Genomic DNA, 16882 nt, shown 5'->3' with positions numbered 1-16882 from the left:
TGATTCTATTGTTAAGCCCCAGGGCAACAAGACACTGTCTCAAAGGAGGTAGTGTGGAACTGAGGTTCTCTGTTCTCTACATGAGCAAACGCATATATACATGTACACACACAAACATATAATAGCCAGATCCACATAAAAATAGACAAAGGATGGGAACAATTTAAAAGGAAAAAATCTCATGTTCAGTAGGTAACTGAAGAAAACACAGCATTGCTGAAGAAAAATATCAGTTAAAAAGTATACCCACTTATATCCACTGTAATGATAAGTTTAAGAGAGTGTGTGTGTGTGTGTGTGTGTGTGTGTGTGTGTGTGATGTAAGTAGCTGCACAGTGGTGGCATACACCTTTAATCCCAGCCCTTGGGAGGCAGAGGAAGGTGCATCTCTGAGTTTGAAGCAAGCCTGGTTTTTTTTAAAGCCTGTTCTTTAGAGCGAGTTCCAGCACTGCCAGGACTATACAGAGAAGCCCTGTGTCAAGAAACAAAACAAACAAAAAATCTTTTGTAGGGTTATTCAAAGAGAATTTTAATCCTACCTACCTAGAAGTACTTGTTACTCTTTCAGCCATTCTGAGCTTTACAACTAAACTTAATTCCATCATACCTTGATGTTTTTGCCATCATTGTTTTTACAGAATTGAAATATGGATATAAGTACACAATTCTGATGCTATGTATATTAACTGAAATGAGATTTTAATACTGATTTTCACTTTATAATCTATATCATATATCAAATAACTGGATTTTTTTATTTATATTGTGTATTTGACTATATCTGAGTATGTATGTATGTGTACCACATGCATACTCAGATCTGGATTGACAGGTAGTTATGAGCCTTCATGTGGGTGCTAGGAACAAAAACTGGGTCCTCTGCAAGAGTAATAAATGCTTATAACCAAGCTAGGTGGTGGTGATGCACACCTTTAATGCCAGCATTAGGGAGGCAGAGACAAGTCTGGTCTACAGAGTAAGTCCCAGGACAGCCAAGGCCACACACAGAGATAATCTGTCTTGAAAAAGCAAAAAATAAAAGTGCTCAGAACCATTGAGTCGTCTCCTCTGCTCCATAACTAGGTTTTGTTGCATCTAAGTGGCTCTTAGACTTCTTGTGAAAGGTAATTTAGTTTATGGTATTTTTTAAGACTGTGTAAAGTATCTAAATGTTTTTGCATAATTTGCTTTAATTTACACTTTAATGGGTATTATAACAAAATAGAATACTTAATAAGATGCTTCAGTTTTTCCTTAGTATGTATAATTATTGTTTCTGTTTAAGAGGAGTTCTTACATTTAATAATGCTCTATTCTTTATTAACTCTAACCTTCTTTTTCTTTTAGCAAAACTGTACAATCTAAAGTGGACTGCATTTTGGTAAGTGTAATACTTAACATTCTGCCATACTTAAATTAGTAATTGATTCTAAATACTGCTAAGTTGTGTGAATAAAATTTTACATTTACAACCCTCTTACTATGTTCATTATCAACTATTTTCTTGTATGTATCTCATCAATCCTAAAAATCACAATTGGAAGCAATTGTGGTTTTGAATCTTATTGATCTTTACTAAAAGATTACTTAAACATTTAATTTAAATGAGTCATTTTTAAAATTCTTATTACTATGTAATTATTTAAAGAAAATATTTTAAATGTTTGGGTTGATTAATTAGATAACCTTTGTCATCATTGTTTTGGTGGCTAATGTTTTGGAATTCAGCTGCAAAGATAATGTAAATTTAGGTTATAATTATAAGTACTTAAAAACTTTTAATATTCTTGGTGAGTTTGTTTCTCTGAGTTTTGTGTTTTTTTTTTCATCTTTAGGTTGCAGTTTTTAAGATTTTTAAGATATAATAATAGTTTTAAATTGGTAGTTCCTTGGGTCTTGAAAAGATTTTATTTTTATTTATATGTGTATGTGTGAGTGTCTGTACATGTGTACAGTTACCTGCAGACCAGAAGAAGCTGTCGGGTTCTCTAGCACTGAAGTTGCAGGGGATTGTGAGCCTTCTGACATGGATATTTCAAGAGCTCATGACTGCTGAGCCATCTCTCCAGCCCTCCTTAGGTCTTTTAAATGTATGGGGGGAAAACCAGGCCATCTTTGCATGTAATCCCAGCAGTCATAGAGGTGAAGTCAAAGTGACTACAAGTTTGAAAACCAGCCTAGACTACTTAGTGGGACACACATATTCTCTCTCTCTCTCTCTCTCTCTCTCTCTCTCTCTCTCTCTCTCTCTCTCTCTCGAACACACACACACACACACACACCCTCTCTCTCATACATACACACACTCATTCATGCATAGACGCTCATACACAAGCACCTGCTGGGATGACGATACTACCACTCCCTATGCTCATGAGCATCCTACAGCTTTGCACTGTTAAATTATTAATTGTCCTTCTTCTATCCACAATTTGTTGGGTTTGTTTGGTTGGTTTGAGGTATCTGGTGTTGTGATAGGGATGTGATAGTTTTCTGTTACTGTTAGCATAGACAAATGAATAACAGTTGTTCATAGGGGGAAATTCCATAAGTTCTGTACATTTCTAATTTAATGGCTGAAGGATGGCTTTGTAGGGGTGTTTTTACCTGTATTTTTCACATCCTGTTTTCCTCCCTGGCTTCCTTCTTTTACCCCTCTGCTTCTTGTCATTGTCTTACAATAATTTTATGAAATAGGTTCTTGTTTCCTTTTTACAAATAAAATAACGGATAATCTTAGATTGTTATATGTATGCCATAAGGCATACATACTTACTTTGGAAGATTTTCCATGTTTTCTCATCATGGACAAAATAAGAAGATGAGTAACATCAATTAAATACTAAATAAGAAGAAAAGATTTTGTATTAAACAAACAAGTGAGCCTGAAATATCAGATATTGATAAGTGCCATCATAAAATTTGAAAAGGACACATTAAGGCAAATGATGGTGACTAGAGTAAACTTAAGTAGGTGGTCAGGAAAGGCCTCTTTGAGGTCATAATAGCTGAGCAGACCTGGTCGGGCAAGATGGCTCAGTGGATAAAGAAGCACTGGCAGTAGCCTATCAACTGAGTTCCATCTCCAGAACCCAAATAAAAAGAGAAAGAGCTCCACAAATTCATCCTCTGACCTCTGTAAACATGCTGTGGCATGCATGTGCACACACACAATAAACAAAAACAAAAAAATCAAAGTTGTGTAATGACCTGCCAGTAACACATAGTAGAAAAGGGAACACACATTCACAATTAAGAATGAGTTTTTAATATTTGAAAAATAATAAGGATTTCAGTGAGTTAACTCACGGAAGGAAGGGAAATGATAATGGTAATAGAATTAGAGTAGGAAGGAGTAGTTTATGTCTGGTGTGCTTAGCTATGACAGGAAAGACACATGCATTCTAAGCTCATTGAAAGCCAAGTAAAAAACTTAGTAGAACAGAGTGCTCAGACTTTTCAAAAATATTGCTGAGTGACACATACCTTTAATCCCAGCACTCAGGGGACAAAGACAGGAAGAATTCTGAGAGTTCAAAGCCAGCCTGGTCCACATTACGAGTTCCAGGGCAGCCAGGCTACACCGAAAGACCCTATCTCAAAATAATAACCCCCACAAAAAATTTGTGTGTGTGTTTATCTATACATAAGGGAAATAGGATGGAAGTAGAAAAGCTAGTTAGACTATTCATTAATCCAGTAGAGCACTAGAGAATTTTGTTCAAGTGATGGAAAATGTTAACTATTTTTAAATATTTTTATTTTTGCAATTATAGAATAATAATTTTTTTAACCAGAACTGGAGAAATGGTTCAGTGGTAAGAGCACTGACTACTCTTGCAGAGGATCTGGGTTCAAGTCCCAGCACCCACATGTCAGCTCACAACTGTCTGTAACCCCAAAATCTGACACCCTTACATGACATACATCCAAGCCAAACACCAGTGCAAATGAAATAAAAAGAAATAATTTTTTTAAAAAAATTTCTAAATCTAGGAACTCAGGAGCTGAAGCAGGAGGATTATGAGTTCAAGATAACAGGTCTTGGGATCTTTCATGATGCAATGTTCAGTTCTTTGTATCTCGAAGAATTGAGCAAAACACAGAAAAGCAGTAGTGAAAGCCATTGATTGAGTGACAATGAAAGCCAAGTACACTCCACAAGGCAATGGGCTCCAGAAAGCACATGGTTCAAAAGCTCCTGTGCTTAAAGTGGCTTTTAGTTACAAAGAGGAAATGAAGGGGTTCCCTGAAGGGATTAGATCCTTCTTTGACTGGCATGGATGATTAGCATCTCTGCTTATGTAATATTATATTTACTACACATGATCTAGTCTATAATCTTTATAGCCATCTGCTTGGGATGCAGTCCATATGCTTGAGCTTTTAAGTGGTTTGTGGTATCCCAAAGGTCACCTTGGGAAATCTTGTTTTCTTAGTGCATATGTGTATCTTTGGAGTAGTCTCTTACTGGGTTTTGTTTTCTAGCCATAGTCAGATTTTTTTTTTCTATTGTTAGAGAGGGTTTGTACAACTAAGGAACTGTCTAGAGCAGTCCAAGGGGTGTTTTCAGTTACTTGATCCTGGAGTTAACTTTCCTAGAGGTACATCTAACCCTGCTTCCTGCTTCATTTAGACACAGGCAGCCTCATTTTGTAGCATTACTATTCAGACCAAATGAGATGGAGTCACGGTAGCAGTCTCAAGCAAGAATAATAGGGTCCTAAGAGTTGTTTACTGAAGTTCAGATGTTTCTAGTAACTTAAGTACCTCTTCATTTATTGTTTTCCCTTAGGCAGCTTCCAGATGCACACAGCTGCTCTTTTTGACTATTTTGTGTCATTCTGTAAATTTTTTTTTCCGAGACAGGGTTTCTCTGTGGTTTTAGAGCCTGTCCTGGAACTAGCTCTTCTAGACCAGGCTGGTCTCGAACTCACAGAGATTCGCCTGCCTCTGCCTCCCGAGTGCTGGGATTAGGCGTGCGCCACCACCGCCTGGCTCTGTAAATGTTTTAAAGGAAGCATTTGCCATCATTGTTTGCTTGGTTGATTTTTGTCTTGTTTGGTTTTGCGGATGGGGGGAGTATTGTTCATTTATTTATTTGTTTTGAGACAGGTCTTTTTCTAGACTGTGTTCCCCTCCACATCAATGACATCACCTCATTGTCTTGTCTGCTATCACTTTGTATGAAGTCTGAATTACAGACCTACAAACAACTCAAATTCTTTTTGCCATTTCCATACAAGTTTTAGAATTACTTTGTCAATTTCTATTTTAGAAAACTTGTTCCATTAATACTTTTATTGGAATTGCAGTGACTTTATCAAAGTCCTCCCCTATGAGTCTGGGATGTCACTATTAATTGGTTCTTCCATAATTTCTCTCAATACACTTTTATAGCGTTTTCATAGATTTCATACAAATTTTCTTTTTTTCTCTGATAATTTTTTATTATTTTATTTTATTACTTCCTCCCCTCCTCCTACTTCTCTTCCACCCCCTATACAAATTTTCTTAAAACTATTTCTAAATAATAATTTTTTTAAAGTTTGAATGCTATTGTGGTTGGTAATTAAAAATTTTTATTAGCCAGTGACTTGCCTATATTTATATTGATCTTTTGTCGTGCAGCCTCACTACTTATAAACTAAATGCAGTGATTGTATCTTTATTTTATGTTTACGAGTTTTTTGCCTGCATATATGTAAAGGCACCTTGTATATACAATGCCTGCAGAGGCCAGAAGATGTTGAATTCCCCTGGAGCTAGAGTTACAGGGGTTTTAAGCCAACTGTGAGTGCTGGGAAATCCAGATCCTCTGCAAGAGCAGCCAGTGCTTTTAACTCTCTAGCCCTCTAAACATAGTAATTTTATGTGGAGGCTTTAACACTTTATGGCTGCTTAATTATATTATTAATGAATAGTACTTTATTCCCCTTCAATTTATGTCTAATTATTTTTCTTCGTTGTATCACAATATTGAATTGATTTTTCTATTTCAAATGTGAAAGAGTTCACTGGGGGGAAAATTGGTCTCTGGCTTCTGGTGGAAATGTAGTAACACTAAACCCATCTTCCCACATGCTAGTAGTTGTGCCTGAGTTCTCTTCCAGGAGTGATAGGAGTTCTCAACTCTTTTTAATTCCCACCATCCTTTACATCCTCAGCAAAGATATTTTGCTCCAGTGTTCTCTATTTATATTACAATGCTTGACATTGAAGCTTGTGTTAGAGTCTTTGTGGGCAAAGTTCTTCCAAGAATCATTCTTTATAGGATTGGGGAAACCATAATTATCTATATGAGGACAGAAAGTGTCGGGGGGAGCCTCTATTTTTGTATTGTAATAATGTGTACTACCTCCTATCGTTGTTTCTGGCACCATTACAATACTAAGTCAATAGAAAGCAAAATATAACAAAGTTGAATATAACAAAGAATAACAATATCTTGTAGGAATCTCTGCTGTAGGTCAGCCATTGTGCAAAGCATTTGCCTTTTTGCTTTGTGGCAATGCTTTTGTTTTAAACTATGCTTCCCAACATTTTTTTTTTGCTTACAGCATTTATCTTTATTATGTACATAAATTTTGTCTATTGTTCCATTTCATGTTACTAAAATATAAATAATACCTAGAATGTACTAAATACTTAATTCTACATGAATGAATGATTTCATTTAATTTTGAAACTTTCAAGTGTGTTTCATGATTATTTTAAATGGTAAGAGAATTATCTTATTGTTCTTAACTGCTAAAGTGATGGATGGACTAAAAGTGGTTGGGAACACTAGAATATAGGATACATGCTTTCTGAGAACCAGACTGATAGTAAAATGAGGCCTTCTAAGGGAGATTATATACTTCCTGCCCCTGCCAATGTGTATACTAAATACATCATTGGAGAGGTTTGTATAAAGCATGGACCATTTGAAAAGTTCCTTTCTTCCTCTGCTAGAGGAAGCATTCTATAGTGAATGCTAAGTGCTAACCAAGGTCAGCATACTAACCCAGACTTGACTAAAATTACATTTTGGAGTATCTAATTAAAATACACAATGGCTTTTAAATGCTTGTAGTTGGAAGATAGGTTTATTTTGTGAGATAGCCTTGGAGTCACTTAGTAAAGATGTTCTAATTATCTATGATATTTTTATTTAGTCTAAAAAATTCCATGTTGTTTCTTTCCTATAGTTTTCTTTTAATGTATTACTATTAATCCAATTTTTAAGAATTAAGCAGATAAATAAATAAAATTAACATAAAAACCCAAAGTATATTTGAAACCACATTCCTAAATGTGAGCTTTTCTTAAATACAGAGAATGTGTACAATTGTAAATAACACACATAAACAAAATTAATTGACTGTTCAGGGTTGTGGGGTTATTTTCCCTTCAAAATTGAATCTGTGTTTAAACTGTGCTTTATTAAGAATAAATTCTGAGCTAGGCAATGGTGGCACATGCCTTTAATTTCAGCACTCAGGGGGCAGAGGCACGTGATTTCTGTGCGTTCGAGGCTAGCATGGTCTACAAGAGCTAGTCCCAGGACAGCTAGGACTGTTAGAGAAACCCTGTCTCAAAAAACAAACAAACAAACAAAAAGAATAAATTCTGAGCTAGGCATGGTGGTACTGGTAATACCAGCTTTCAGGAAGCTGAGGCAGGTGGATCTCTTTGAGTTCAAGGCCAGCCTGAAATATGTCAAGAGTTCCAGGACAGAATGACCCTGTCTTGAAAAGACCTTCTCCACCCTCACAACCCCCCCCCCAAAATTCTGTCATCAGAAATAGCACTAACCAGTTTACTTTCCATTACTTTAGTTTTGCTTGAAATAAGTTACCATGGATATCTTCATTGAAAAAGAGTTACAACATGAGTGTAACCCAAATAGAAGCCACTGTTGAAATTCAAACTATAATGTCACCTGCATAGTTCAGAAGGGTTTGCTGGTTTTATTTCAGTTTTTTTAAACTTTCTTTAGCATTAGTCACATTTTAGGTATTTGAAAATTAGAAATACATGAGTAGCTTTTGGGGAAATATTAATAAGTTTACTTGGGAGGAAATGTTTTAATGGTCTTTCTTTTTACCCTTTGTTTCCAGCAAGAAGTTGAGAAGTTTACAGACCTAGAGAAACTCTACCTCTACCTTCAGCTGCCTTCTGGTCTCAGCAGTGCAGAGAAAAGGTAGCTCCGTCCTTGTCTTTGTCACAGCTGTCTTGTTTGGAGGATGGGGCTAAGCTGTGTGCATTATGATTGGCTGTTGTTTTAGTAGTCCTAAGCTTTTCAGAACACAGACTGGCGAAAGAATAGATCATTTGGGTCTTTGATAATATTTGGTTAAGTATTTACCTGCAGTTTTTACTAATTTATTTGTGGAGCTGGCTAAATACTGTGAAATGTAAGTTGGATTTTGTTGTATAGATCAGTGGGAGTATTTATACAATATACAAATTTGTGAAAATGAAAAAGAACAGAAAACCAAAGAATAACCAAATAAGTATTCTTGATTAATAAAGGTGTGGGGTTGTTTTAAATGTAGTGATAAGTAAGCACATATGAGATAAAAGAGGGGGAAAAGGAAGTACAGTGTTAAGCATAATTCGTGGTAGATATACCTCACTTTAAGTGCTGGAGGTATTGCTTTAGTTTCATCATTAAAAATACTTATGTGGAAAAAACTGTTCTTCAGATTCTGTTCTTAAGTGTTTAATTACCTTTTAGTATTTCTGAGGTTTCCTTCTCCTCATATGTTATTTCCAATATTCTACTCATTTAAAATTGCCCTTTAAAAGAAATGCAATAAAAATTTTCTTGCTTTTACCTGTCCTGCCTCATTCCAAATGTAATAACTATGTAAATTATTTCCTGACCTAAAAATGTGTTCAGTATTTTGGAATCAGATGACTCTTTAGGAGGCTGAGATGAATGTCAGAATAGCTTGCCTTGTATTGTGAATAATGCCAATTTCATGAGCTCAGTTTATAAAAGTACTACCAAATAATAAATTCATATTTTGGGTAGACATGGTAGTCTGTGCAAAGAGCCTAGTTGTGAGAAGGGTTGTAGTGGGAGATTGATCCTCTTGAGATCTCTCCCATCAATTTTAGAGATGGGGTGTTTAGTATGATTTCATGGTAGGTACTTCTACATGGCATATTCTTTGAGTGTGCAGACCAAATGGAATATAAAGAATTTACCATAATATTTGTTTTAAACATTTAATGATTTAGTAAGTATAGGCAAATGAATGGGCAAGTAAGTTAGGAAATATTCACACAGAGTTGATTTTGGCCAAAACAAATACCTAATGTTGTACTATCCCTACCACCTATCATTCTTTAGGATCCAAAGCAGGAATGGGACAGGTTCATAATTGCAGTCGGACACTGATTTTAAAAACTGGCTCACAATTTCAAATAAGCAATTTGTATATAGATTCCTGAATATCCACCATCTGTCCTGAGCTCAATTTGATTAAATAATATGTTTTTAACATAACGTTTAGGCCTTGCTTTTAAAAATTATTAATGGAATTGCTATCTAGTTCAGCTAAAATTTGTCTATATTTTATGATTAGTGATCAGAATGCCATGTCATCTAGTCGGGCACAGCAGATGCATGCCTTTTCCTGGATTCGGAATACCTTAGAGGAGCATCCTGAGACTTCACTTCCCAAACAAGAAGTCTATGACGAATACAAGTAAGTGTTCTGTGTCTTAATACCATGATGTATTAAAGCATATGTGTACTATGTGGTACAGTGATTGATTTTTGTCATTCCTTACCATCTAGCTTTAGAAAATTCCACGAGTCCTTCCAGCTCTAAGCTTTTGTGGTAGAATGAATATAGAGCAAGATTATTAAATAAAGGGTTTGTCTAGGGTTCTGAGGGTAAGATGATGGCATAGGGATACCGAATTTAAAAGATTCTTATAGAATTTCTAGAATAGCAAGAATAGTGGGAGGGACTAGAGGGACAGTGGATGGCAATACAGAAATCAGTGTATAAGAAAAAACTAAAACATCTTTTGATACTGGGACTTTTTAAAAAGTCACTTTTCATTAATTTAAAACTAATTAATTTTCCCTGCCAAACAAAGAATGTTGTGAATTATTTATTCAAGGATAAGAGATCGGTGACATACAAAATATGCACACACACAAATAACTGATATGCAAATGATTTCTTTAAATGTAGGAAACAAAAGTGCTTTCATTAGAGGGCTTCTGAGACAGAGCATGACTAGTAAGTGAGAAATTCAGTCTTGCTTAGTGTGTTTATAATTTATCTGAAAGGAAGACTTTATTCTGGTAGAATAAATAAAGCCAAAATTTTGTGGTTATTGAAGCATCAAACTAGCAAGACTTAATTTGTTGTAATTATAGAATTTGTAAGAAAATTGTCAAATAAATGCTATTGTTAATTAGTTTAAAGTTACGCAGAGAAGCTACAATTATTGAGAAGATTGTTGGTGTCTAAAAAGAAAACTTTGTAGTTTTATTCATATTCCTTAGCTCATGAAAGGGAACATAGTGGGGTTATAGAAAAAACAGAATGCATACTTGAAATGAGCAAGAGAACAATTTGAACCAAGAACGTTAGTGTTTTCTCTTAAGAAAAGCTGAAACTGAAAGTTGTCATTCGTGCTATCTGAAACTGTCTATTGAGGGTCTGCTGTATGCAAACTCCGCCTGTCTGAGGACTGACACACCCCCAGGATGTGTGTATGTGTCGTAGTTAGGTGTGGTGGTCATATATGCCTGTGACCCCAGACTGATCCAGGAGAATTGTAAGTATAAAGGCAGCCTGGGCTACAGCAAGAAAGGAAGGAGGAGAAAAGATATATATATTTATTTATGGTAAGCATAGATCCAGTGCAAATAGTAAGGTAATTAAAATAAAGAGAACATTCCGAAACTTCTAAGAAATACATCTGAATTCAATAAATGAGTACTCGTATGATATGTTGAAGAAACCATGAATTGAATGTTAAGAAAATAGATGTTGTCAACAAATTTCTATGACCTGGGCAAGTGTTTAAGTATTCTTTTTATCGTTTAGCACATCTATAAAATGAAAAAATTTTTGAAGACACATGCAGTTTCTTTTAGCTCTAAAGTTATAAACTTGTCTGAAGTAGGAAAATTTGAGAAATAATCCAAAGATGTTTTGTTAGTTTCCTAAAAGAAAAATTGACAAATGATTTTTTTTGTTTGTTTGTTTTTACGTTTTTTTCAAGACAGTTTCTCTGTGAAACAGTCCTCATAATTCTGGAACTCACTCTTTAGACCAGGCTGGTTTTGAACTCACAGAGATCCACCTGCCTCTGTCTTCTGAGTGTGGGGATTAGAAAAAGAACCTAGGGGCTGGAGAGATGGCTCAGTGGTTAAGAGCATTGCCTGTTCTTCCAAAGGTCCTGAGTTCAATTCCCAGCAACCACATTGTGGCTCACAACAATCTGTAATGAGATCTGGTGCCCTCTTCTGGCCTGCAGGCATACATGTAGACAAAATATTGTATACATAATAAATAAATAAATATTTAAAAAAAGAACAAAAGAAAAATGACCTATTTGGAAATGGGTATTCCATAGTCATTTTCTCTCTACATTTTGACCAGTTATGATTCTCTGTTTGGGCTGGAGAGATGGCTCAGAGGTTAAGAGCAGTAACTGCTCTTCCAGAGGTCCTGAGTTTAATTTCCAACGGTAGCTCATAACCATCTATAATGAGATCTGATGTCCTCTTCTGGTGTGTAGGCAAACATGCAGACAGAACACTGTATACATAATAAATAAATATTCATTTAAAAAAAACAAGCTTTGTTTGCTACAAAAGAAGCTTCCTTGTTGAGGGCTGAGAGCTGCACTACTCTATGGGTATTAAGTGTTTAGAAGGCAGTTGGATTCTATGTCAGTTTGGCAAAATGGTAGTAGTAGGTGTCTTCTAGAATCTGACCTCCAGCCACAGGTTCTTGACAAAGTTTACAGTAGCAAATATAAGTTCCTATTGAGTTGGCCATAAGTATAATCAGATAGAGTTGGTTGCCTCCAAGATATTAGTGCCACTAATGCTGGGCCTGTTGTAATTATAGTTTGTAGGATTTATTATTATACAGTATTCTGCCTGTACGTATGCTTGCATGTCAGATCCCACTATAAATAGTTGTGAGCCACCATGTGGTTGCTGGGAATTGAACTCAGAACCTCTGGAAGAGCAGTCAATGATCTTAACCTCTGAGTCATCCCTGCAGCTCCTGTTCCAGCATCTTGCATAATGCCTTTCAACACCATGAGAGCTAGCTATCAGGAAGGAGGCTGCCAGGTCCATTACCAGTTTGATTTCTCCAATTCCTATAAACAAAGTGTATGATATCTCCAGCTAGAAGGTCTTACCTTCAATCAAGAGTTGTTTTAAAACTGGGCAATGGTGGCACAGGCCTTTAATTCCCTTCCGCCAGAGACAGATGGATCTCTGTGAATTCTAGGCCACACTGGGTTTACACTAGATTAATCCAGCCTCAAAGAGAAGCAAAGACAGGTAGGTGGTGGTGGCAGCTCATACCTTTAATCCCAGTGCTAGGGAGGTGGAGAAAAGAGTGATATGGCTGGGCAGCAAAAGGACTATAAAGCAGGAGGAGACAGGAGCTCTGATGTAGTCGAGAATGAATGCAGTCTGGGGATTCAATCTGAGAATTCATAGAATCAGGATCACCCCTTTGGTCTGAGCATTGGTAGAGAGGTAAGAACTCTGTAGTGGGGCTGACAGCTCTGATTCTTCAACTTTTACCCCCTGATAGCTGACTCCAAGTTTTATTACAAGACCAGTTAGAATTTGTGCTGCATGCCTTATTATGTTTTCCTCTAGTATTGTCAGAGCTTCAGGTCTTTCATGGTGTCTTTAATTTTGAACTGAGTTTCATACTGGGTGAAAGATAAAGGTTCATTTCATTCTTCTATCTTTGGAAATCGATTTTTTTTATCTTTTTCCTAATGTATGTTGAGTGTATCTGTGTGGGTTTATTTCTGCATCCTCTGTTCTGCTGTGTTGGTCTGCGTGTCTTGTTTTTGTGCTGATGTCATGTTGCTGTTGTTTCTGTAGTATATTCAGCAGGGCTTTTTGTGCTAAGGATTGTGCTTAACTATTGGAAACCTTTTGTGGTTCCATATGAATTTTGTATCCCTTTTGTTTCTTGACTTAATGCTTTAGCTAAGATTTAAAGCACTATTTTTAATCAATCTGGGGGGTAAGAGACACCATTGTCTTATTCCAGATGTTAGGGGAAATGTTTAGTTTTCCTCATTTAGTATTTTTGTTCTAGGTTTGTCATAACTGCTTTTATTTTGTTGAAATATATTTCTTCTAGAACTCATTTCTTTAGATTATTTATGATGGAGAGATGTTTAGCTTTGTCAGGGGCCTGTTCTTTGGTGGAATTCTTCCATTCTTCTGCCATCAAATATGATGTTGATTATGGGTTTTCCTTGATAAAGCTTCTTTGGTTTGAAGAATTTTCATTCTTTTATTAGCTTGCTTGCAGTTTGTCAGATTTCTGTTTCTTTATTTGTTTGTTGTTTTATTGGGATCTGAGGTAAGATAACCATTTTGGATTTTCTTCTTTATGGAGTCAAACTTATATATTACTATTTTTTATTCATCTTACATTTCTGGGATTAATCACATTTGATCATTGTGTATAATTCATTATGTATATAGTTAAATTTAGGGTATTAGTATTATGCTAAAGATTTTTGCATCTTCATTCACAGGAGATACTTAATTTGCAGTTTTCTTATGGTCCTTTTGTCTGATTTTGGTATCTGGGTAATGATGGCAGTATGAGCTAAACTTGAGAATTTGTTTTATTTTTTGTTTTGTTTTTGTTTTTGTTTTTGCTTTGAGACAGGATCTTACTATATAGTTCTGGCTGTCATGGAACTCACCATGTAGACCAGCCTGGACTCGAACTCAGAGAGCTGCCTGCCTCTGCCTCCAGAGAGCTGGGATTAAAGGTGTGCACCACTATACCCAACATTTTTTATTATTATTATTTATTTTATGTATATGGGTGTTTTGCCTGCATGTATTTCTGCATGTCATGTGGCTGCATGGTGCCATGGAAACCAGAAGAGTATGTGTAGCCCCAGAAACTGGAGTTACAGATGGTTGTTAGCCACCATGTGTGTGCTGAGACTCAAACCTGGGTTGTCTACAAGAACAATAAGTGCTCTTAACAGCTAAGCCATCTCTCAAGCCCCCGTGTGAGAGTTTTTGAAGTATCAGTGAAGCCACCTGAAACTGGGATTTTCTTTGTAGGTACTTTTAAATGACTAATTTAGTCTCTTATTACAGATCTGATTATCTTTCAGAGTTTATTTTGGTAGTTGTGTGTTTCTAGGATTTCGATCATTTCACATAGCTTAATTAATTGATATCAGTTTTTTCTCATAATAATTTTTATTTCAGTAAGGCCAGTAGCACTGTTCTTTCATCCCCTTTTTATATATTTGAGTATTTTTCTTTCATCCCTTATTTTATGTAATTTGGATATACGGTTTTTTTAGTTCTTCTTCCCCACGCCCTTGGTAAGTTTATCAACTTTGTTATCTTTTCAAAGAATCAACTTTGGTTTACTTTTTTCCCCCCTAATATTTTTCTGTTCCACGTTTCTTTCCTTCCCACTCCAATCCTCATATTTTTTCTTCTTTTTGCTTGCTTTTAGTTCTCTCCCCACCCCACCCCTTAGCTTCTTAATGTAGAAGATTGGGTAAGTTTATGTTTTTCTAATGTGGTCATGTGTGGATACATATTCTAAGCACTGCTTTGACTACATCACACACGTTTCAGTATGTTGTGTTATAATTTTTATTTACCTTAAATATTTTATAATTTCTCTTGTTATTTCTTCATTAGCCCATTGATTATTTTTAAATATTCTTGGTTAATTTCCATGTATTTGTGAATTTTTGTTGTTTTAGATATTAGCATAGATGCTCCCATTCTCTTTCAGGCTCTCAACATACTGTTCTCTTTCTGGTTGTTCATTTTGTCTTATTTTTACTTTTGAACTGCTGTGTCCTTGGATCTATAGATAACCTGATTTGACCATGTTTTATATTAAACATGTTGAACTAATACCTAACTTAATTAGAATGTTACAATCTTTTGCATTTAGTGTGATTTCTGATGAGGTAGAAATTACATTTACTGGTTTTGCTGGTCATTTTCTGTGTGCTATATACCTTATTTTGTTCCTCTTCTTCTATTGCTATTTTTCCATTAAAGGGTTATTTTACAGTAAAAATTTTTCACTTTCTACATTTTGGGACGTGCGTTTGTTTGTTTGTTTGTTTTTAAGATTTATTTATTTATTATGTACACAGAATTCTGCCTGCATATATTCCTACACTCCAAAAGGGGGCACCAGATCTTATCATAGATGGTTGTGAGCCACCATGTGGTTGCTAGGAATTGAACTGAGGACCTCTGGAAAAGCAAGCAGTGCTCTTAACCTCTGAGCCATCTCTCCAGTCCATTTCAGGTTTTCTAATAGTTATCCCAGATATATCAACTAGCATTTTAATTTGTTTCAGAATCTAATTTGGATTATTACTACAAAAAGTCAAAAATACAAAAAATATGTTTGGAAGTGTATCTCTATTTCCCTTACATTTTTTTTATGATGTGCCCATCAACACAGATTTATAACTGGTGTTATATTCAGTTGCCTTTCTGTTCACATAGGAGAATATCAAAAGTCACGCATGGAAGATATATTTATTTGTACTTATATTTAGTTGTCTTTACTGGTATTCTTTATTTTTCATGTGAATGTTTTTCAGAGCTGCTATCTCATCCCTATTTAAGCCTGAATGACTGCCTTTAGCATTTCTTGTATGGCACACCTGCTAGTATTGAATTTGAATTTTGTACCCCTCTGGGGATGTCTTAATTTATCCTTCACTTTTAAAGGATGGTTTGTTTTGTTGCAAATAGACTTCTTAGGTGACAGTTAATTTTAGCACTGTGTATATGTCATCTCACTGCATTCTGGTCTCATGTTTTCTCATGAGAAATATCTGTATGCCATATTGAAATGATCATTCGAGCCACGTAATGAGCTACTTCTTGCTTCCTTCAAAATACTATCTTTGACTTTGGCCTTTAACTGTCCATAATACATGTTTCTCCAAGCTTTTAGTGCTTGTTTATTATACTTCTGAGATATATAAATTAATTTTTCTTTAACTTGGGTAATTTTGAGCTATTTTTGGTTATTTAAGACAGGGTTTCTCTGTGTAATAGTCCTGGCTGTCTTTGAACTAACTTTGTAAACCAGGTTGGCCTTGAACTCACAAAGATCTTTCTGCCTCTTTTGCACTACCATGCCCAGCTGTTGTTTTTATGGGTATTGGTGTTTTGCTTTGAGTATTGGATCCTCAGGAACTGGAATTGCAGACAGCCATGTGGGTGCTGGGAATTGAACCCAGGTCCTCTGGGAGAGCAGTCAGTGCTCCTCTGTTTTAGAACTCTGGTAATATCCAAATAATTCTCAAGGCTTCTGTTTCTTTGTCTTCATTCTTTGTTTTCTTTTGGTCTTCAGAGATGGTAATCTTCTTAATATATCTTATCTTCATAATGCTAATTTCTTGGACTAATCAGATCTGCTCTTGAGACTCTGTTGAGCTCCTCTCACCAGTTATTACAATCTTAAACTCTAAAGTTTTAATACTTATTTTCATCATAGCAAATTAGTGCATATTTTCTAGAACTATAGGTTTTATTAATATGTGTACCTTCTGTCTTCCTACTGATGTTTTCTGTTTGTTGAAATTTGGTTTCCCTTAACTACAAGTATATTTTAAGTAGCTTGTTTATACA

At 35.5% G+C, this 16882-nt stretch overlaps 1 protein-coding gene across 4 annotated transcripts in view; it reads left to right on the top strand.

Annotated features, from left to right (window-relative positions):
• Rfx7 (regulatory factor X7) overlaps window positions 1-16882 on the top strand; it is an 82407-nt gene that overhangs the window by 46142 nt on the left and 19383 nt on the right. For all 4 annotated transcript variants that reach the window (XM_075965295.1, XM_075965296.1, XM_075965294.1 and 1 more), the window contains 3 exons: window positions 1348-1381; window positions 8103-8185; window positions 9579-9701. In XM_075965295.1, coding sequence (XP_075821410.1) covers window positions 1348-1381; window positions 8103-8185; window positions 9579-9701 — 240 coding nt within the window. The remainder of the gene's footprint in view (window positions 1-1347; window positions 1382-8102; window positions 8186-9578; window positions 9702-16882) is intronic.

The sequence above is a fragment of the Microtus pennsylvanicus genome, chromosome 3 (genome assembly GCF_037038515.1).
Source record: "Microtus pennsylvanicus isolate mMicPen1 chromosome 3, mMicPen1.hap1, whole genome shotgun sequence".
Lineage (NCBI taxonomy): Eukaryota > Metazoa > Chordata > Mammalia > Rodentia > Cricetidae > Microtus > Microtus pennsylvanicus.
Note: the sequence above shows the minus strand (reverse complement) of the source record. Positions and strands in the feature narration are given on the sequence as shown.